Source organism: Triplophysa dalaica, chromosome 2, assembly GCF_015846415.1.
Source record: "Triplophysa dalaica isolate WHDGS20190420 chromosome 2, ASM1584641v1, whole genome shotgun sequence".
Classification (NCBI taxonomy): Eukaryota; Metazoa; Chordata; class Actinopteri; order Cypriniformes; family Nemacheilidae; genus Triplophysa; species Triplophysa dalaica.
Window position 1 is genome coordinate 26,663,818 of NC_079543.1, and position 22,542 is coordinate 26,686,359.

The following is a 22,542-nucleotide window of genomic DNA, read 5'->3' on the forward strand; positions in this document are numbered from 1 at the left end:
GGAGCGTAGCGCACAAAATGTCAATCTGAAACTAGCGTTTAGATTAAAAAACATATTCAAGAAGGTTAAACAGTCCGATTTGTAACTGCTGGCCGCATCACATGGCCTAAATATCACTTGATTCTGGGTTACAAGTGCATGTTTTTACTGTAATATCATAAGCATATTTGCTATCTTTAGCATAACCGTAAGGAGGATTATTTGTATATTAAACTGTATCTAACAAGCCATCCTGTGCATCTTTTCATGATATTAATACTTGCTGTTATTAATTAAATACTTTTGCTACCATGGTTGTGTCTGAAGTCCAAAGAACAGACTACGTTAATTTTAGGTGTGTGCCATCTTTTCTTGTGCACATGTAACATGTCTCGTACTGTTTCATTATGTTTTATATGATAGTTCACATGCAAAAATATAATAAACAGCAAGAAAAACCATGGAAGCATTGAAATGTAGCTTTTTTATTATCATTAGTATTTTTCACATATATTTCCCTAAAAGTAGGTGTAACATTTGCTATTGAATGATAAATACAACCGTTTAATATTTATATCAATAAATATGCATCCCAAAACAATCTCTTAGCGATATCAAATAAAGGCTCTATGCATTACGCACAAACCAATGAAAAACAACAGAATTGGTTCTGTAGGTTCATTTATAACATTTACGGGCTGTCTTGATGTACTGTCTGCCCTTCAGTGGATTCTTGTGCAGGAAAAATCAGCTTCTGGAGCATCTTTATCCTCTCCTCCTCCGTCTGAGATCTGAGCTCATGGACTGGAACCTGAGAAGAGAGAGTGAAATAGGAAGGTACACTCCAAAATAAAATAAATAACAGTGAATTGTTAAATTTTTCTCACCAGAACAGGTTTATATCCGAATGTTTTAAGATGGCGAAGTTTGACTGCCAGATGGCCTCGAGGATGTGTCGAACCGAAGCAAAATGAATGAAGTGGAGCGCAGACAACGGCAGTCCTGGAATAACAAGGAAAGATTAATTATTATACAATAAATATAACATAACTCAGTATGTTTTGCTGCATATTATTGTCTTCAATTAATAACCATTTAAGCATTCGTTAAATAAGTTTAATGTTCGTTACCTTTCAGCAACTTCAAGATACTTAGAATCATCATTGTGGGGTTCACAATTCCCTTGTGTCTGATCAGATGGAGTTATCACACAGTCTAAAACAAGCAACGAGACAAAAAGTTTTAAACAATATATGCACAGCTCCAAATATTTGTGGCTCTCCAATGTACTTAATTTATTTAGTGCAACATATTTTCGAATGAATATTTAGCAGCACATTAAATGTAGGAGAGGATTTGTATTATTCTTTTTAAGACAAGATTTAGATTTTATATGATCCATAATATTCCAGTTAAATTAAGAAATATTACACTAACATAATAATCGGTAAAAACTACACTTCATCCTGACTATAACCTTACCAATAAAATAAACGCCCTGTTCCAGCACACCCTCTTGAACCGCATCATTTCCCACAATACTCCTGACAGCACTGAGCACTTCCTGGTTCACTGAAATCTCCTGAGTCTGAGCCGGGACCTGGAGGTTTGGAATGGAGGTAAGGGATGAAGGCAGGTGAGATTTATCCAGACGTAGACACAGATCCAAAGCGTGCAGCCAGTTCTGAACCTTGCCTGCCTTTCTGCCTGTGAACACACAGAAATGGATTAAACATGATTTCATTCGGGTGAGGAAAAGGAACAGAAGGAGAGAAGATATGAACCTTTTTCCAGGAGCAGGTCCAGGGTGTCCTGCTCAAACAATTTCTCCAGTGGAGCTTGGGGGAAGTGCTTTAGGAACGCAAGATAGTGGACGGCTTTCAGCAAGTCAATGTTGGAGATTTTAGAAAGGTAGGTCTCTAAACCTCTTGTTACGCTGATCAAAAACCTTAAAAAAGGTGCATCACATAAATTGACTGAAAACAGCAACACACTTATAAAGCACAGGAAAAAGCACGCAATACACGAGAAGGTGTTTTATGATCCTATAGTTACTTAAGAACAACTTTGGCACAAGTTAAACTTCAACATTTATCACACCCCATTATAGACCTCCATTGGAAGGGCATTACTGTTAACATGATTTTTCTTTTTTTTCCTTTAGAAGAAGGAAAACAGTTACTTACTCTTGTCTGTTGTCTTTCAAGTCATGATTGAAGAGTGAAAAGACTTTTAAAATGCTCAGGAGATCTCTCAGGGTCAGAGAGTCGGAGTTCTGAAGAATTCTCTTGGCAAACGCATCCAACAGAGCCGCGGGTCTGAACGCAAGATCCTCGAATGTTACCAGAAAGAGAATCACCTACAGAAGACATTAAGAATAAGAGTGAGAATATAACACAGATGTTATGACTAGGTCACGATTATAAAAATTGTCTGAGGATTAACTGTTTAATAAGTATTGGTGATCATGCCTATTATTCGTCTGTTTTTACAAACATTACAATTAATTGTCACACAAATTGTAAATTGAAATTGACATCAAAGTCCGCTGATCTTGCAATACTCTGAACACTGTGGTAGATAGTAACAGACCATAACCTTTTCTTTATAATAGCCAAGAACCAGTTTGATGGCCGATAGTAACCATCTACAATGTTTTGCTCGTCTTTTAGTAAAGCTTTAATAAAGTTGCAAAAATCTTACAGGTATAGTACAAACAAAAATAAGAATTCTTTCATCATTTACACATCCTCATGTCATTTCAAACCCATGTGACTTTCTTTCTTCTTAATAACACCAAAGAAGATATTTTAAAGAACTAAGCAACATTGCCCCCCATTGACCACCACTGTATAACCACAAAACCACTCACATTTCTCACAATATCTTCCTTTGTGTTGCACTGAAGAAAGACTCACAACCCGGTTTTGAACGACATGAGGGTGAATAAATGTGACACTTTAAATTTTTGACCCCTTAAAACCAGTGGACATCTCACCTGTTTGTTGGACCACATATCAAAGGTGCTGACCACATACTCCGAAACGGCGCTGAAAAGGCTGTAGTTCCTGTAGCGCAGTTCATGGCAAGACTTCAGCACAACTAGAAGTCTATTGAAGGGAAACTCATGCACGTTTTCTGCAGGAGAACCGAATAGAGATTTAGCAACAGGATTAGACCATTCCAGTTCTGGAAATTTGGCAGTCTGAAGCTCACCAGCTATCTTCAGGCTGCAGACATCTAACAGGGGTTTAAAGTTCAGACCCATAGCTGCCAAACTGCAGAACATGTACTGGTTGTTGGGTGGACTGAATTTATCTGTCATGGACAAAGCTTTCATCTAAGGGGACAAAACCAGTATTTAACAGTCATCTGAAGACACGATAGTGATGCTAGTTTTTTTGGCCACTGTAAAAAGAGGAAAGTTCAATATTACCGCCAGCTGTTTCTTCAGCTGAATGGGAGAATCCCTGCCCACGGCTCTCATCATGCTCTGAAGAACCACCACGCTCTGAATGTCTGATATACGATCTTTCAACAACAACCTTCACAATACACAATATACATCTCAGGGTGACATCACATATTTGTATGCAGATTATTTATAGGTCCACCTCGGTCTACCTCAAAGCATCTATCAGGCCTTGGACATTCTTGCTGTCCTCCATGTCTCGTAAAGAGCCAGCCAACACAGAGAGAGACCTCTCATCAAACTGATTCAGACGCTCCTGTACGTGTTGCACACAAATTCAAGATGTTACTTTACACGCTGCTTTTTATGTATATATAGACCTCTTCGCAAGATGTAAACACTAAGCGTGCACTTACCTGTATCACCCGCAGCAGCGTCTGCACCACACGCGTGTTTTGTGAAAGCCCCAGCTTGACCATCGCCAGTAGACTGTACACCAGATCATCGTTCTTCATGCGCCAGGCGTCGGTCGCAGCCCGATCGCAGAGCTCCTCGAACCCCGGATGATCAAACATCAGCCTGAGCTCACAGCGTCTCTGCTCATCCGACAATCTCTTCATGGTGTCCCACATACGAGTTAACGTGCTGCTAACGTGCCGCTGGGACTCTGGAAACTGATGCGCCGTGTCCAGCACATCAGTGGGTGAAAAACAGTCTAGCAAATGTGTGTAGAAAGGTGCTGTTTTTTCCGGGGGTAGATCAGCGGGGTCAGTAGGTTGCAGTTTAGTGGTTTGTTTAACCTGAACGTTAAGAAAGTCTCCATGTTCAATAGGCTGACTGTAATATCGGACACTTTCAAATGAGCGTCCTTGTGTGGTTTGTCTGTCCCAGTGAGAAGAGGAGGCAACACTTCTAATCCTACAGTGTAAAGTGTTCTTACGTAATAAAGAGTCACTTTTCCACAGCGATGTGAATCTAAGAACAGATTTGAGCATATCTACGCCGGATTTATACATCCTTATGTTGTTAAGTCTCAAAGGCACAGGATTCTTCTTCCATGATGTCAACTGGAAATAAACAGAAAATTACATAAATAATAATTCCCAAAAAAATCTCATAAATACAATGGTGTTTTTACTGCAAACCTATAATAATTTAATAATACATCTACTCTAGATACAGGCAACATTGTATATAATGGTAAATAGTAATAATGTATTTTGTGAAAATTATTTGTGACAAATAAAAAGGCATTTTGGACTTTCCACGCTGTCTTTTTTGTGCAAATATGTATTGTTCACTTTCAATATGTTTGGAGCTCAGTACCGTATTTGTCTGATTCATTTTAACTTCAGAAAAACAAATATACCAACATTTGTGTATCCATACTTCTATGATAATACAAGCATTTATTTACCTGGTACACCAAAGAATACTGTGGTATTACCATGGTCCATAAAAACATGGTAATGTGTGATTGTTATTTGTACTTTAAGTTTAAAATGGCAATACAAAAGCGAACTTAGAACAGTTAAAACAGTTTTTTAGAACAAATGGCGTTACCATCATGATTTATGTTATAAACCATCCAAATATGTGATAATTATATAGCTCATATAATTGTGTAACAGAGTAAAAAAGAAATGATTATATATCAGTTAGATAAACATATATATATATATATATATATAAACATGTAGAAGACACAATACATCAGCTTTATGCTAATGCTCATCCGTCTAGAGTATGTAAAACATTAGCTACGTTATAATAGTCACTCTACGTGTTCTTGTAGAAACAAAATTTAAGTTATGCCAATTAGTTCCGTTACATACAATAATAATCTTTACAAATCATACATTATATGTTTACCCTTCATTCGTTCAGTCTCCTCACATGTGAAATGCTTTCACTATAGACGCACGCAGCCTTGACAGGACTTTTCAATTCCGGACCAACAACAGTTCCGCTTTCAATATAGCATGCAATTTTACAACAATACATAGATTTTTAATTATATGTGTATTATTAATATATTATATAAGTAGTTTAACGTTTAAATTACAAATAAAATATATCACAAGCTATCATATATTTTGTGTGAAAAATAAACCGTAAGTTGATGTTTCCCTCCGGACATTTTTGCGGAACACAAGCGGTTGCATAGCAACATTAGACGCTTTAGTGGACGTTTCGTAAACATGGCTAAGTTTGTTCTTGCGGGTACTACATTTTTGGCTTATAATATTAATAAAATAGTCATTTTATAATTTAATAGTGCAAAATCTTTTTGTGAATATTGTATCCGTTCATCTGCAGGCAAAGCTGATTGTCCTTATTACGCAAAGGCTGAACTTCTTGCAGATGTGCTGCGACAAAAACTGCCCGACTTTCACATCCACAAGATTTGTGTGCATCCAACTGATTGGAAGGTTAATCCGGTTTAAGGTGTTATTGTTTGTTGTAATGTATTCGATTTGTCTTCTCTTCGTGTTGCATATTTATTCGTTATCTGTGTGTAGGTGTGGCTGGAGGACACATGTGCATTAAATGGCTGGAAGCATTCGAGTTCTCCTATAGTATGGAGGGAGTTGGTGGATCGTGGTGGGAAAGGCATGCTTCTTGGTGGATTCAGTGATTTTCTTGAGCATGCACAGGTTTGCACAGAACACTAAACACAAAGAGGAAGATAAAATCATGACTTCATCCAAATCCTGAACGCTGCAGATTTGCAGAAATTCTGTCATACACTGTATGCAGTAAGCATGTGCTTGGCTGGCTTATATTAATATTGTTTCACATAAAATCACATTTTGAGGTTAATTTTGATACTTGTTAACTGTGTTACCATTCCTAAAATGTTTAAAAACATCAGTTTAACCCTTAGAATCTTCTTATTAGCTCATTAAGAGTTCATTTAGAAAAACGATGTCCATTCAGATCTTCTTCTATTCAAGTTCAACGTGAATTTTTGAAATGGTCAAAGGTCAATAACTATAAGACATAATGTATATGTGATGACCATATTGTTCTCTCCGGCAGGGTTATTATGGCATCACCTCAGATATGACCTCTGATCTGATGCTAAAAATTGCAGCGGAGAATCTTCAAACGAAAGAACTGTGCATGCAGGAGGAATTTCAAAGATGCAGCTCACTCACACCACTACACGTATGGATCAGCAGGTACGTTTTATCAGATTACTTTTTCCTAAGAAACTGGATTTAAGTTATGTTAATGTTGACACTTACTGCTGATTTGAAACCTCGATAACCGGAAGAAAATAAAGAGAGATGCATTCCAATCTTGCATGCGTGGTGCTACAGTCTTGTGGGTTAGTGTCAAGGTTGCTAATGTGATCTTAGTGGTTTTGTGTATGATCACTTGTTCAGATAATGTTGGTTGCATTTTATGTCTTTCAGTGCACTGAACCCGGTCTCCTACAGCCTCATTCCTCAGTTATTCACATCAAGACTGTTCCCAAATTCCCCAACCATCAGTCTTCACCTCCTTGATATTGACGGCTCTGTGGAGCAGTTACAGGAGCTCAAGATCGAGACGGAAGACCTCGCGCTACCTCACCTCCATGAGGTCACCATCCATTCAGACCAAACACTACTGTTTCAGCAAGCCCACTTCATCATCTTTCTGGATGACCCGCTCTCAAAACGTGACAGTAATGATGAGCGGGATAACAAGGAGCACGGGGTGAGCCGGGTGGCAGAACGTTTTCGTTGCTATGGGCAACTCATTGAGGCAAATGCACAAAAAGACGTGAGAGTGCTGGTGGCAGGAGATGTTTTTATTAATCTGAAATGCACGCTGCTGATAGAGAACGTGCCCTCGGCCGACCCGTACAACTTTGTGGCGATGGCAACGCAACTGGAGTGTGAAGCGAAAGCTCAGCTCGCACAGAAGTTAGCAGTGAAGACAACAGGTAACAGATGTTCATGGGGATCGCGTATAAGAATAAATTCCTAAGCTTTTTGACTTTCTTTCTTCTGCGGAACACAAAAGAAGAATGTTGGAATGTTCTCTCTGTTGTTAACACACAAATTTTCCACTTGTGCAATATTCACAGACATCACAAACATCATCATATGGGGAAACATCACCGGCAATTGCTACATTGACCTACAGAAGGCGGCGGTTTTCAGATATGATGGTGCTGTTTGGGGACCAGATAGTTTTTCTCAACCAGTCTTGGAGATGATTTACGATCGGTGAAAATTTCTCTGTTTTATTCCTTTTACACTTTATAAATTATCCTGAGAGCTAAGATTTAGCAATGAGCTGCCATAGATTCAGATGTAAAGTGGGTTAACAACAGGACTGTCATTATGAGACGTGCGCATTCCACACATATCTTCAAAAACGTGTTATTTGCCACCCACAAAATTATGCACATTCTCTTCTGTAAGGAAATGGCTGGAGACAGATTTTCTGAGATTAGTACGTGAACGTCGTGCCACAATTTCATCAAAGACCAGCAAAGCCACAAGCGTGTCAACCACCAACGGGATATTGGCAGTTTTAAGAGCCTGGAACAATGATACCTCTGCAGATGAATTCTTCTCATTGGGTGTATACAGCACAGGCAAGACCTTTAGATCAAATCACATGGTTTAGATGGATTCACTTACGTAAAGAAAATTGACATCATTTATTCACCCTCATGTCGTTCAAAAATCTTCTCTCCGTTGAACCCAGTAGAAGATATTTTGAGAAGTGTCTTGGTTTTGTGTCCATACAATGGTAACCAATGAGGTTTGGCTACCAACATTCTTCAAAATATCTACTTTTGCATTCTGTAGAAGAAAGAAAGCCATACAGGTTTGCAATGATCCGAGGGGGAATAAATGATTATTTATTATCGAAATGTATTATGCAAGTTGTACAGAAGAAAGTGAAACATAACTAGTTTTCTGGCTGTACATAAGAATTCATACATAACTGATATAATGGGTCATATACTGTATAATATGACAAATGTATCTGACCTTTTCTGTATCACCAGGACAGTTTGGTATACCAGAAGGTTTGGTGTTTTCCATGCCTGTGAGTTTCAGAGCCGGTCAATGGTCACCTCGACTGGATGTTTCTGTGACAGATGAGCTGAAGGCAGAGCTTGAGGCTTGTACTGATGAACTTAAAACAGTCAGTATGAGAATAAAATACTTGACATGCCATATGGTTTTGTGCTTACCATTAAGTTTAAATTTTTTAGTTATCCATTTGGAAGACGCATTTTCCAAAGCAAAATATTCAAGCTACACAAATATGATATTAAAGGAGCGATGTTGAGATTTTAGCGACGTCTAGCAGTGAAGTTTTGAATTGTAACCAAAGGCTCACTCCCCCCTCCCTTTCAAACCACTACGGTGGCTGACACAGGACTAATATGTTGTAACTTTTTTGCTTATTTGCCGGTGGAGATAACTTATTTATGAAACGAGCTCAATAGAGCAGTTTTGTCCGTTTAGGGCTACTGTAGAAACAACATGCCGTATCCCATGCAAGAGGACCCGTGGTGTATGTAGATAGAAATAGCTCATTCTAAGATCATAAAACATAATACTTCATCATTTGAGGTCTTTATACACCTCTGAAGACATAGTCATGTATACTTTATTGCACTATATAGATTCTCTTAAATATTACATACAGCACCTTTAAAGGGGTCCTATTTTGTCTATTTTTCAAAGTCTTCATTACTTTTATGATGTACATTAGGTACAATTTCGATTTAAAAAAAGCTTTATGTGTTACATATTTCACCTGTGTTTCACACCCTCGTCACGAATCTCAGAAAACAGGGTGTTGAGTTACTGGTTCCAGCCTTCTGAAATGCTCTGATTGGTCAAACTGATCCAGTGTTTTGTGATTGAGTTTCCGACCTATGCGTGTTGAAATGTTCATGATAGGATTCATAATGTCACTAACCCAGGAAAATAATTGTTGCAGTCCCCATGATCCATTTATTTAAGTCTAACCTCTGATAAAGAAAATATTTATTTTTATTTAAAGAAGTAAAATTCAATCAGACCTCCCCTTTAATATAAATTCTGTCTGTATTTATTTGCCCTACAGGAGAGGCATATTGCAGGTGGAGTACGGAAGGAACGCGTGTCTGATGATTCACTTCATCAATGAAAACGTGATGATTTCAATAAGAATGGAATTTTTAAAGCTTTGTGTTTTTTCTTTGTAAATATACAGCCACTGAATACATGAAGAAAGCTCCAAATTGTAATTTAATCATCATTTCTACATGTATCAAACCAAATTAAAAGCAAACCTTAGTAGTGACAAAGCCCAATAGTGAATATGTGAAAGACTGAGACAAGATGCATGAACGCTGTGATTAAAAAGAAGTCTTATTCCATCAAATATTCATTTTTGAAACATTGGCTGCTACTGTATCGGCACAAAACTAATGAATTCTAGCAACATTTGAAATACATCCACTCTCCAAAACCTCACTTTCTGAGGACCATCTGCCGTGTCCTCTGTTGCCAGCTCACCACATGTCCTCACGAACCGCAGGTCAACGATGGCGGCCTTACCTCATGTGACCTTCATGCCTGGCTACACCTCCGAAAAAGCATGAAAGGCCAGAGGCTAGAGATGGAGATCATCCAATACTAAATAATTCTATCAAAATAGTGAGAACATTCAAATTATTTTAAAATGAAAATAAAACATGTGAAGTTGAAAACTAGAAAAGACATATTGAGAAAAAAAATTCAGACCAGACCGACCATTCAACAATACGCTTAGTGAAATGCCAAGTGCTTTTTATAGAGCGTAAAGCAGTAACAGCATGAGCAAAACACAATCACTTCTACACAAACATGATGTCTCCGAATTCTTTTAAAACACAAGACTCTCGGAATCGGATGCTTGTGGGGATCTACATAAAAAGCAAAAAGCACTCCAACCAGAGAAATGACTGTGAAAAAAAAACACTTTTTGACACAGTGTCCTAACCAGGCGTGATATGCTTCAGGTTTCCAGCGGCAAGCAATCGTTCCACATTAAAGCAAACCTGAAAATCTGCGATGTTTCATTTTGGACCAATGATATTTCACAATATGAGCAATTTAATTAGAAACATAGAATCAAAGCAATTGACAAAAAATACTCTCTTTTGTTCTCAATTATTCTGAAAGAGATTTAATAACTTGTATTTTTTATGACGTCACACCTGGTTAGCTCGCTGTGTATGAGTTCAATTCAACTTTCCACTTTGAGGAATGTGAACAAGCAACGAGCATATCTCCAGAACGTCTATTTTAAAAGATGTGTACAATGTTACAGGCCATTTAATATATACAATGGTTTTATATACACGTCTCCAGTTTAAAAGATATTTCCCTTTTGCGTGATAAGTAATTGAAAAATATATTATATATATATTGGATCATAAAATCCTATATTCATTAAGTGCCACACAAAACGGTCACCGAGACTCTGAAACTGACATAATGGCAAACATTTTCAGTTTGGGCTCATTGATTTGTAGAAATATATGTTGGGCATATATCGCCTACATGTCACAAATGTAAACAAAGCTCAATGATTCCCTCTACAAATTTGAATTTCGATTGGAAAAAGGGAAAATTAATTCAGTCAAGCCCATGCACAAACTCCTCCCACAGAAACTCAAGCATATCTGTTGAAATGCTATTTCAGGGAATCTGTGACCACGTGATGTGATTCTTTACAATGCAATGGAAATCATTTGGCATGGTTATGAAAATTCAGAGGTCCTTCAAAAATCAAGCATGTACACAAACAAATCATACAAGTGTCATAATATATTTAACCTGAATAGAAATATATTATGTTAGGATTCAATTCTAACATGTTTAATTAAAGCAAGAACGGCTAAATAAGTGTGTGCTACTATTCCGTGCGCTGCATTCACAATCATGTTGTGCGTAAATTCAACAAGTTCATAGATTACTTTCCAAGACGCAAAAAGTAAATGGCACAGTCCAATATTTATTTCATCGAGACTACTTTCGGAAACTGGTTACGTAACATCTACAAAGCCCAATTTATTCAACGTTTACGTTTTTAAAATCTTGCTTTAAATTCTTCTAGGTTTTGCCATCCCAAAAGAATTGAACTATATTTTCATTCCGACCAATTTTAATAAATACAATCATCCACTTTATATGTATATATTCCAGAATATATTAGTTCATTAGTTAATTATGATATTTTTTATAATCTCCATAACTATTTACTAATGTGCAGGTTTGAAAAGTTAAAACCAGTTCATTAAACCTTATGATGATGGTCAGTCAGGGACTGGCAACCGATGTCTCCTGTTATCCGTTACAGAGATGTGATGAGTATCAAGATATGCAGTAAACATTGAAAGTATTTCAGTCTATTTGAAAGGAGCAGTTCACCCAAATGTTGAAATTCTGTAAACTGCAAGATTTTCTTCTGCTGAACACGCAAGGAAAAAACATGCACGCAATTTGATACAATGTAAGTGAATGGGGACGAGAGGCTGGCCAGTTCTACCAGGAGAAATAAAGTGATTCAAATATCTCATGCGCTATATTTACTTTTCATTACATAGGACTACTATGTGTGAAAAACGCACAAAAAAATGTAAGTCGTATGGCTTTCGGAAGACTTTGAATCTATTTTGAAGCTTGACAGCTCTGGGTCACTATTGACTTTCATTGCACGAAAATAACATCAGTAAAATTAGCTGTTCTGTTCAATAAATAAATGGAAATACATATGATTTTCATTTTTAGGTGAACTCTTCCCTTACATTGATTTTCAAACCCGAGCGGCTTAATTTGCTGCTGTTGGTTCGAGGCTGAACGTGAATCTCTAGAGAAAAAAACGATTTACCATCTCAAATCGGACTTGGTGTCGTACGTTTTGCAAGACACGACATTCACTGCTCGACAAACCCGCCAACAATCACAGTGATCTCATTCATGAAAACAAACTAAAAGGCATAGTCGACCTCAACGTACCCTTTCACAAAACATATGCTGCGTGTGTCAGTTTACGGAATCTACATTAACCATAAATAAAAAGAAACAGTTTACAGTTGGGAAGCTAGGAGTCCTGCTGTTCTGCCGGCTGCTGATTGCTCGGGGGCGTGTCGGCAGACACCCCGCCCTCTTCCTGTCCCTCAAAGCCCAGCCCCTCATCCATCTGTTCCAGTTCGCTTTGGTCCAGAAGTTCAAAGTCCTCTTCTTCGGCGGGCACGAGCGTGACATCTGGCTGCTCTTCCGTGCTGGCTTCCGTCGTGTCCACATCATCCTCCTCCTCCGCAATGGCTTCCTGTGCGGATGCCGACTCGAGGGGCGTTTCCATTGGGCAAGGAGGTGTCTCGGTGGGAAGAAAGGAGCCCAAGGAGGACACCTCGCTGGCCTCCGTAGACCGCAACAGTGCCGAAAGAGTGTTTTGTACAACGGTGGAGATGGCCGTGGTCACTATCTCCTCGCTAAGCGCCTCCAGGGAGCGAGCGGGTGTCGGGACTTGCTCAGTAACCACAATGCTTTGCTCCGACCCCGCGGCCTGTCCGTTTCCGTTGAAGTGCGTGTTGACGAAGTGGAGCGGGGATGCTAAGTGTTGAATGAGGAGGCTGGCCGGCGACAGCCGCTCCTCCTGGAGATCTGAACCGGAAGCTCGGGTTTGGCTGGACCCGAGGACACGCAGGGGGAAATGAAACAGACCCGGTTCAATAGAAGGCAACTCGTCCACCGATGGAAACTCTGCTAGGTCTCTGGTGAACGCCTCCTCTGGTTCGCTGTGGACACTTTGTTGATCCAAATCTGCTGAGGAATAATTAGTTAGTGGAGTAAAACCATTAATGAGTGGAACTAAAGCTGCATTTGTGAACTTGAAGTCATGCAAGAGATTTCCGTAAAACCATTTTATGTAGACATGTTAAATTGAGAAAGGTTGTGAAAGAACCGTTTTAATAATTTATACATAAATTTGGTGCCACTAAAAATATTATATATGTTTTCATGTAAATATTTTGTTGTTTGTTCGCTATTTAATTGACGTACATTTGTACAAATGTCATTATATTCTAAATGCATGGAGTACCTTCAGAGACGTCTGTAAGTTGAGGGGTGGTTGCTCTGGATACAGAGAAACCTCCACTCTCCAGTATAGACACTTCCTCATCCGATAGCTCAGAGTCAGTGATGGCCATCGCCAGAGCTGTAGTCTTAACATCCACCTGCTCCAAAAAACAACCATTTACCCAAAAAACAAGGAAAACACTAAACCATGCTATTATTTCACAGATTGTCCGGTGTGTTTCCATGCAAAAGTGGCAAGAGCTTCTCAAAACGGTAAGCTCTAATATGATTGGCTGGAACGACATGATAGCCTTCATCATTAAAGTGATAGTTCACCCAAAAATGAAAATTCTGTCATCATTTGCTCACCCTCATGTGACTTCATACCTGTATGAATTAAAAATAAAATAACAAAAGAAAGATATTTGGAAGAATTTCTATTCTGTTACATCATTGACTGCCATAGTAGGAAAAATTAAATGGTAGTCAGAGGTGTCCCAGAACTGTTTGAGTTCCTAAATTCTTCAAAATATCTCACTTTGTGTTCAACAGATCAAAAAAAATTACAACATTTTATTTCCTACTATGATAGTGGAAGATGTCACAGAAGTGAAAATTGTGAACATTCTTACAAATATCTTTCTTTGTGTTTAATTTATATAGGTTTGAAACAACCTGACGGGGAGTAAATGAGGACAGAATTTTCGTTTTTGAGTGAACTATTCCCTTAAGGACAAAGTTGACATTTTGAGGTAAATGATTCCTGTGAGGTCATTTGTCATAACCGCAGACACTTCACCATCACAAGACAAATTAAAGACACTCACGGTCGTGGCGAAGCAGGAGAGCTCTTCCTCGCTTTCGCTCTCCGTTTCCGCCCTGGGCTCATCTCCCTCTTCCTGCTCCTTCTTCAGCTCTACACACACAAATACACACACAGCGTCTAACAACAACTGACAGAACGATAAAACATTCGGTACAAAATCACAGAACTTGGATATTAGTGCCCAATTGGTGACATGAAAATCTAACCCGAGATTTAACTGCACAAAACAAAGCATTTTGTTTATATCTGGTGCTTTATTTAGAAAAGAATGCCCGCTCACTTCTCTTATCGTATTTACGCCGCTGTGTGTCTCCCTTCATGCTGTAGTCGAGTTTCATCAGGATGGGTTCGAGTCCGGTGTACATCTTCTGAATGAGCTCATGATAGACCACCAGCGGCCACAGCAGGACACTCAGCACTGAACACAGGACAGAAAGAAACACGCCATTAACCACGATGATCAATATCTATTAACCAGGATTCATTTCTATTACCACAATATTCTCTATTAACCACACAATTAACATTTAAATCTATTAACCATGATTTATCTCCATTTCAATTCAGTATTCAAGACTATAAAGTTGTGATAATTGTAATATTGTGGTATAGTAGTAAACTCGACAACATTTTTTTTTTTATCGCTGAACTTTTCTTATAAAGGTTCACATTAAGATTTGTCCACTAATTCTTATAACTGTAGGGGTGAACGGGTGAGTGGCAAGTAACATGAATTACATTTAAAGCTTTATGATTTCAAGTTACATATTAAATAAACAAATTAATGGAAGTTGGTGTATATTTTGCCTGCTATGACTGTTCAACATACCAAATTAATTAAAATGATATATAAATGTATATGTAATGTATATTATTTATTATAAAATGGTCAGTTCTGGTCCTTGATTCTGATTGGCTGAGCTCAGTTCTAAGCCGTTATAAAATACCCCCATATGTAACGGTTGACCTCTCCACATAGCCTACATATCATTCCGTTCCGCGTCGTGCCACAACGCCGTTAGCTGTTATAAAATGCATTGTAACCCACTGCTTCTTGGGGCTTATTGCTTTATTACACTGCAGGACATTCCTGCCACACGGTGCGTCAATTGTATAAATAATAAATAAACATAAATTCTCATACTTTAAAGGGGTCATACGGCACGAATACGTGTTTTTCTGTGTCTTTCGTGTGTTATAAGTTGCCCATGCATGTATTAGACACATAAATTTGCAAAAAGAAAGTATCTGAAAAAAAGATGCATTCTATCTAAAAGCGAATGCTCACCCAGACCTGCTTGAAACGCCTCATGTAACCACACCCCCACAAATCTACGTCAGTTCACGGTGCGATTTGACTAAGACCGCCCAAAGTATACGCAAGTAAGGTGGGCGTACCAGTCAGTACAATTGCTTTTGAACCTGATGTTCCAAATATGGCGTTACATTTCTGTCACACGCTTGCAGTATTCGACCAATCACTACGCACTGGTTAACTGGCCAACCATAGCACACCTCGATTTACAGAGCGATGAGCTTTGAAAAAAATCTCCGGGTTTCAGAGAGGAGATACAAACATGCACTGTATGTGTGAAAATACAGCGTTTTTTAACCTTAAATCGTATGTAAACATTGCATTACATCTAAAACAAGTGATAATATTCGTTTCAGGCGTGTCATATGACCCCGTTAAGATTATACTGTTTCACACCAATGGAGAAAAAACATAGATATCAATCATGTGATTTATAACTTTCTAGTTTATAGCACTATATGGTACTTGATACAACAACAAAGTGTTATATACATGTAGAGGTGGATTTGAAAGGTTTGTGTTGTATAATTCTCTTAGCTTTGGCTAAAGCGAGTCAAATGTGTGCAGACAGATATATGGAAATAAACAAACCCAGCCGGAGGAATTACGCTTACATATAATGTAGGAGATCATAATCCCGGGAATGTAATGTCCAACCGCAGCCAAAAGAAAACATCCCGAACACATCATAATACAGAACTGAAGAGAGAGAAATAAAGTTTAGTGAAGTGTGTCTGGGCATACATATATTTTACAGTTTATTTCAAAACAATGTCTTTCTGCCGTACATCATTTTTAATAAAAAAAGAAAAAAAGAAAACATAATATCAAATACTTTACATGTTCTTAACACTGTATATTTTCTAGAAAATAAATATTGAGAATAACTTCGTTTAGGTTACCCCTTTTTCCTCACCTTGCCGTGATTCTGGCGTTTATACTGCAGTGTTTCTTGGATGTAAAGGGTGAAGGTCAGGTAACTTTCTGCTAGATGATGGCTCAGTTCATCCACACTTAACAGATGGGGCTGATCCGATATCACTTCACTGTGAAACGAAACATTTACGACCGACTCATTCTCACAACTGGGAAACAAGTACATTTCATTAGACAGTTTCACACGTAAGCTTTGAACGTATGAATATGGTTTGATTTTTAAGGAATATTCAGGGTTTCAAAAGTAAACATCTATCAAATGGCAAAAACAATAATGTTCAAGACATAAATATTTTCAGGTCAAGTCAGTCCAGGGGTTTCAAGGCATAAATGTGAAGCTCACATTTTTGTCAAAAAAATTGTATTCTTCATTATACAAAAGTGTGTGTTTTCTTTGTTGTCGAGTTGTACGTCCTTTTTTATTACACGGCTAACTTGAATGCTTGATTCTGATTGGCCAGTCCAACATTCCAAGGGTTGTTATTTTCAAATATATTTTCAAATAACAACTAATAACACCCTGTAACCCGGATTCAGGAAATCATTTTGAGAGGGGCAGTTTATATTACACAATGTGTATTATAGATCTGTCTTTTAATAACATATATGACATTATGTTTACAAATGATTAAACCAATTTGACTGTTTGTGACATTTGAAAGTCGTTTCTTACTTTAAAACCGAAACTAAACGGCTTTACCTCGCGGAAGGTCTGCATTCGGTAAAAATGTAGTAGCCGTGAAATAAGCGGGATAACGTACAGGCTGCTTGCTTAAACATTGGAACTACTTTTCCTTGAGTATGATGCTGCATTACATAAAAACATATTTTCATTAAGTCATACAATTTTAAAATCGAATGCACATTTTCACAGATAATGTAATCTTTTTACTATCCTTTATGGAGCAATGTATACTATGCTCCATAGACGTTCACTGTAAATGCATTCTGCTAAAAGCATTTTTTAGCTACGTTTAATTTGCATTGATGCATTCAACACAATGCAAAGCAGTGCTGCATTATGAATAACAATATATCTGACATGAATGACATGCACGCAAAGATCATTGAAAATACATACCGTTTAACCACAGCAACCTCTGTATGAAACACTGTTGAGATTGAAGGACATACAGAAAGATTGTTAATACTTCAGCAACATATCATGTAGCATCAAATTGTATCAGTCTAAAATGCTTTAAAGTGATTGTCCACCCAAAAATGAAGATTCTGTCATCATTTACTCATACTCTTGTCATTTCAAACCTGTATGGCTTTCTTTCTTCCGCAGAACACAAAAGAAGATATTTTGAAGAATGTCGTTAACCGGCCCCCATTGGTTTTCTGTCCATACCATAGAAGTCAATGAGTGCCTGCGCTGTTCGGTTACCAACATTCTTCAAAATATCTACTTTTGAGTTCTGCAGAAGAAAGAAGGTCATACAAGTTTGAAATGACAAGAGGGTGAGTAAATGTTGACAGGAGTTTCATTTTTGGATGAACTATTCCTTTAAGGACTATGGTCAGTTTAATGTGTTGATACACTACCAGAGATCTGTGGCAGCTTGTCTTTCCATCTCTCCAGAAGGGTCAGTCCAATAAGGGACACAGCCAGGAGAAACAAGGGTCGCAAGGACGTAGACGAAAGAAGCCTAGGACACATACACAAGCACTTAAAACATTCTGCATCACTGATCCAAGCATCATGTAATACATTCACATCACAAGACAAATTGAGTGTCAAATATTTTAATAGTATGCATATGTTGCCCATTAACTATTATGGTACATAATTGAGATACCAACAGTATCAGAGTGGTAAAACTATGATATTATATTAACCATGGTATTTAAATAAACTTCCACAGTATTGCAGACTACAATAAAGGTAAAAATAAAAAAATGATTGCAACCATGGTTTGGACTGAGGTACTTTAAAAATACAAATAGTATTGAACCCTTATGAAAATTAACCATGGTTTTATCGTGGTGAAAGCGTAGTAACCAAATGTCTGGGTTAAAATATGATATCATTTGTGGTTAATATAATTTTACAACAAATACCAAAAATAAATCATCAAATAAATGGTCAAATAAATCAAAACATGAAAATAAATACCATGGAACGCCAGGGTATATATAAAAGTACATACCGATTGTCATATTTTCATAGTACATGCCCATCGTAAATTATTTTCCTAATATTGTATTCTGTATTTATTCACACTGTATATCTGCACTTGCTAATTGCACTTCTGGTTAGACCTAAACTACATTTCGTTACACTGTACCTGTATATGTGTAATGACAATAAAGTTGAATCTAATTTAATCTAAAAAAGGTACAATGTCATTAAGAATACTAATGGTTACCCGTATTAATAACCATAATAACACCATTTTTTAAGAAAAAATTATTCCCAATGGTACTGTATGATTTACATATTTAAAGTACACTATAAATAATTTAGTATTACCTTAATAATAACAGTATTTTCAAATAGGGTGAAAGTCCAAAAAGATAGTATGGTTCTGTATAACACTGGTTAAATGTTGTTTAATATAGTATTCTTATTAAATACCATGATGCATGTCAACAAAACATAATAATATCATTATGCTAAATAATTCTATAGTAAAATGTGTGTAAAATCCAGTATTCTCGTATTCTTATATTCTGTTTTCTTTAAAGTACGCATAAAGAATCCATAGGTATTTCCATAAAATAATAGGAATAAACACATACAAATACCACGATATTACGTCGATATTGAATACTCTAGTAAAACACTAAAGCAGGATTCTTATACAAGAAAACATGGTGTGTGTCCGAATGCATCGCAGTAGCAGCATGGTAACGGTATTACGAGCGAAGAAAGTGTGCCGTCCATCAACACGATGGAAACTTTGACCTGATCATCCACTGACTAACTAACCCGCAGATTAACCCGATAACTAACAACCATTAAGGATGGATTCGCTAAACTCTCACCAGAACGCCGTGTTGAGCATGAGCGCCGCGATGCTGCTGTGCAGCGGCCTCTCCCAAACCAGCAGCCGCTGCGCGGAGATCAGCGCCGGCTCGTATTGCGACAGCCACCCGCGCAGACGCTCCCGCAGCCGCCGCAGCTCGGGCTCGTCCTCTCCGCCGACGGGCGCGGGGAACCAGGCCTCCAAACCCTCCTCCTCGCTGCTCGCCATTTTCACTGATCCAGTTTTGTTTGTTGTGCGTGTTGATTACGGGGTTCGGACAGGAGACGCTCGTCACGGATTACAAGAAAAAAACAGAAACACGGCAGAAAGGATTTTACAGGCTGTTGCGGTGTCACGTGCGCACTGTTTACTGCGCCCACGGGTGACATCTGCTGGGGCCTGTTTCAGAAAGCAGGGTAAGTGCAAACTCAGAGTAAGTCAACCCCAGAAAACAGAATACTCAGTGTTTTTGGTTTCAGAACGTGAGGTATGTCAAACCCGCGACCGCGGGGTAAGTCAAACCCATTTCAGAAATCGAGGTATTTTATACTCCGTGTTACCACAGTAACATGCTCCCTGAACCTAACCTGGTCGGAAGCAGGTTTTATTCCACAAACCTAGGGTTTGTTACAGTCTCCGCCCCCTTTTCGAAGCGCGAGCGGTGTTTAAATTGCATACGCCATTTGTTTATCGATTCGTGTTCCTAATCGCGCTCAATTTAATCACACAAATCTTAAAATGGCATTTCTGTTTATTCACGAACCCGTAGATAGGGAAGCCGCATATATATATATATATATATATATATATATACATATACATATATACATGAGCTCTTTTCCAAAACGCTATAAATCCATTTTAATAGTTTTCATGATTTATTTTTTTACCTAGACCCATACATTTTGTTAATATTCAATTTATCCTGTTAAAATGGTCTGTTGGCTCAGTCTGAACATTTTAAACAATGATTGTTAAATGAAACAACAATATTGTCGATTATAAATTCAATTAAAAAAAAATTCAAAACGCTACAAATTCATCCGTTTTTTTTAAATGTTGGTTTATTTATTTTTAAAAACAAACAAACAAGAGAACGTGAAACATATGACATGAGGTACAAATACTATGAATTAATATAAATCAAATAAATGCAAATGCATGAAATAAATAACAACCAAATAAAATAAATAGTAACAAACTAAAAATAAAATAAAATAAATATTTCAATTTCATGTTTCAATATTTTCCAGCACATACAATAAATAATTAAGAAATTACAAATACCTCTAACGATCGAATTCTGATTGGTCGAGAGTAGGGATGAGTCACGAATTTCGAATATTCGAATAGTATATTTAATTATCGAATTTCGAATAGTGTGTGCGATCTTAAAAAACTTGCCGTGTTTTCACGTGTAACGCGTTCCTGTAACCAAAGGGTGGCTCTGCCAATAACGACGCACCTTAACCCTAAAGGCTGTCAATCAAGAGACAATAGAGGAAAACATTTTCCCACAAGAATTGGTGACGAAGTTACGCACACTGTAGAGCCGCGTGACATAACGGAAACGATAAATTGATATCAAAAATGTGTTCTGTGTGGGGTCCTTTAATAAAATGAATGAGAATAAAGTGCAGTGCAAACTCTGCAATGTAAAGCTGGTTTATCATGGATCAACAACAACGACGCACACTCATCTGAGGGTGAAACACCCAGCAGGTCCATCCACAGGTCAGCAGTCAGGTGCTAGTTTATGGTCAGAACATTTGGATGCCAGACAGCTGGAGCAAATAACGGCTTTAAATACTAAGATGATCGCTAATGATATGATTCAGATCGGCTTTGTCGGAGGAGAGGGTTTTAAAAATATTATGGAGTTTGTTCAGCCCGAGTTTACTGTTAGTCTAGACCATCACTGCCGGACTGGAGAAACTTTATCATGACAATAGAAACTGAAGCCTTTTGAGCTGTTTATTCATGAAGTCGTTCCGGACTGTTAATAAATGACGTCACTCGGTTAATATGTTTTAACGCGTGTTAAGTCTGGTCTAAAATCTTTATGGCTTTAATATATTGTCCTGATTAATCAAACAGTTTTTTAGTTGGTATAAATGTGCATGCTCATATTTTACAAGGAAATGTTCTAGCATTATGAGCGGTTGATTCTGATCGACGTACTGTTAATAAGTGCCGTCATTCGGTTTTCAATATATTAATGTTTCAGCGCGTTATCTTAATGTATGGCTTGAAGTAAGATTGCCTATTCCATAATACATAAAGCAGTGTGACGTCATACTGATTTGAAGCGTAAATGTTCTCTCTCTCTCCGTTAGTGTGTGTGTAATACTGTAAATGCGTCCATGTGGGGGAGGGGTGCGAATTTCGAATCATTTTCGAATAGTTCTCATCGATCTTCGAATATTATTTTTGCTTTAAATGCCCATCCTTAGTCGAGAGGACATATCGCAATATACATATAAGGAAATATACGCTTGTAACAGTGCCTCCAATTCGATTGGCGAGAAATAAACAGAGCGCTTTTTGTCACGTGCCGTTGCCATGGTGAATCGTTCTATCTTCACTCAATTGATGATGGCTTTTTATAGCCATGCTGCACGCGCGTAACCTAGTGTGAACTTACTCAGAGTGGATTGAACTCAAATCAGCTGGTCTGAAACTGAAAACTCAGAGTAGAGATTCTCAGAGTAAATCAACTCAGAGTTCAGATTTAAACTCGGTGTTGGTTGAACTTCCTTCTTGAAATGGGCCCCTGGACGCAACACGTGCATGAAAACAACATTTTTATGTTTTTTGTTTTAACGATTGTATGTAGTAGGATTAAAATATAATTAAATAAGAACATTTATTTTATTTAAAAAACATTGACAAAAAATATATATAAAAAAGAAACGTTTGTTGTTAGCATTTTGCTATTTTCGAAATAATTGTATTTATTTACTTAAGTTACAATGTTTTGTATTCAACAAATAAATGTCATTTCAATATAATTTATTTTATTAAAA

At 37.6% G+C, this 22,542-nt stretch overlaps 3 protein-coding genes across 5 annotated transcripts; 1 reads left to right on the top strand and 2 right to left on the bottom strand.

The window, feature by feature from the left end:
• Nucleotides 1-448: 448 nt before the first annotated feature.
• On the bottom strand, nt 449-5,476 carry fastkd2 (FAST kinase domains 2). Of its 2 annotated transcripts, none has more exons than XM_056731865.1 (12): nt 5,264-5,476; nt 3,808-4,458; nt 3,604-3,707; nt 3,416-3,524; nt 3,196-3,319; nt 2,978-3,117; nt 2,166-2,338; nt 1,764-1,927; nt 1,462-1,686; nt 1,110-1,194; nt 867-981; nt 449-790 (listed from the first exon to the last, which is right to left on the bottom strand). In XM_056731865.1, exons 2-12 carry the CDS (start codon nt 4,405-4,407, stop codon nt 671-673), a joined length of 1,959 nt encoding a protein of 652 aa, XP_056587843.1. In that variant the 5' UTR covers nt 4,408-4,458; nt 5,264-5,476; the 3' UTR covers nt 449-670. The 2 variants fall into 2 exon arrangements, with proteins under 2 accessions (XP_056587843.1, XP_056587851.1); XM_056731873.1 differs by having other exon boundaries at nt 5,251-5,330.
• Nucleotides 5,477-5,555: 79 nt separating this feature from the next.
• mdh1b (malate dehydrogenase 1B, NAD (soluble)) lies at nt 5,556-11,514 on the top strand. Its single transcript, XM_056732204.1, has 9 exons — nt 5,556-5,614; nt 5,711-5,823; nt 5,914-6,048; nt 6,434-6,576; nt 6,814-7,328; nt 7,473-7,614; nt 7,813-7,988; nt 8,409-8,548; nt 9,482-11,514. Exons 1-9 carry the CDS (start codon nt 5,593-5,595, stop codon nt 9,542-9,544), a joined length of 1,449 nt encoding a protein of 482 aa, XP_056588182.1. The 5' UTR covers nt 5,556-5,592; the 3' UTR covers nt 9,545-11,514.
• A 15-nt stretch (nt 11,515-11,529) lies between these two features.
• On the bottom strand, nt 11,530-19,971 carry retreg2 (reticulophagy regulator family member 2). Of its 2 annotated transcripts, none has more exons than XM_056732226.1 (9): nt 19,536-19,971; nt 18,093-18,196; nt 17,626-17,656; nt 16,525-16,654; nt 16,223-16,307; nt 14,574-14,711; nt 14,295-14,383; nt 13,490-13,625; nt 11,530-13,209 (listed from the first exon to the last, which is right to left on the bottom strand). In XM_056732226.1, the coding sequence occupies exons 1-9, from the start codon at nt 19,742-19,744 to the stop codon at nt 12,488-12,490; spliced, it is 1,644 nt and encodes a 547-aa protein (XP_056588204.1). In that variant the 5' UTR covers nt 19,745-19,971; the 3' UTR covers nt 11,530-12,487. The 2 variants fall into 2 exon arrangements, with proteins under 2 accessions (XP_056588204.1, XP_056588195.1); XM_056732217.1 differs by having other exon boundaries at nt 16,525-16,693; nt 19,536-19,970.
• Between the last annotated feature and the right edge of the window lie 2,571 nt (nt 19,972-22,542).

Bases quoted from the DNA above. Each gene is read 5' to 3' on its own strand.
- fastkd2 (XM_056731865.1), bottom strand. From the start codon at position 4,407: ATGTATAAATCCGGCGTAGATATGCTCAAATCTGTTCTTAGATTCACA. The intron at 3,708-3,807 runs GTAAGTGCACGC...CAACACGTACAG, and splicing joins CGCTGCTGCGGGTGATACAG to GAGCGTCTGAATCAGTTTGA. The intron at 1,687-1,763 runs GTTCATATCTTC...GTGTGTTCACAG, and splicing joins GGACCTGCTCCTGGAAAAAG to GCAGAAAGGCAGGCAAGGTT.
- mdh1b (XM_056732204.1), top strand. From the start codon at position 5,593: ATGGCTAAGTTTGTTCTTGCGG. The intron at 6,577-6,813 runs GTACGTTTTATC...TATGTCTTTCAG, and splicing joins CTACACGTATGGATCAGCAG to TGCACTGAACCCGGTCTCCT. The intron at 7,329-7,472 runs GTAACAGATGTT...CAATATTCACAG, and splicing joins GTTAGCAGTGAAGACAACAG to ACATCACAAACATCATCATA.
- retreg2 (XM_056732217.1), bottom strand. From the start codon at position 19,744: ATGGCGAGCAGCGAGGAGGAGGGTTTGGAGGCCTGGTTCCCCGCGCCC. The intron at 16,694-17,625 runs GTATGTATTTTC...CTTGTTTCCCAG, and splicing joins GAGGTTGCTGTGGTTAAACG to TTGTGAGAATGAGTCGGTCG. The intron at 13,210-13,489 runs GTACTCCATGCA...ATTCCTCAGCAG, and splicing joins ACTTACAGACGTCTCTGAAG to ATTTGGATCAACAAAGTGTC.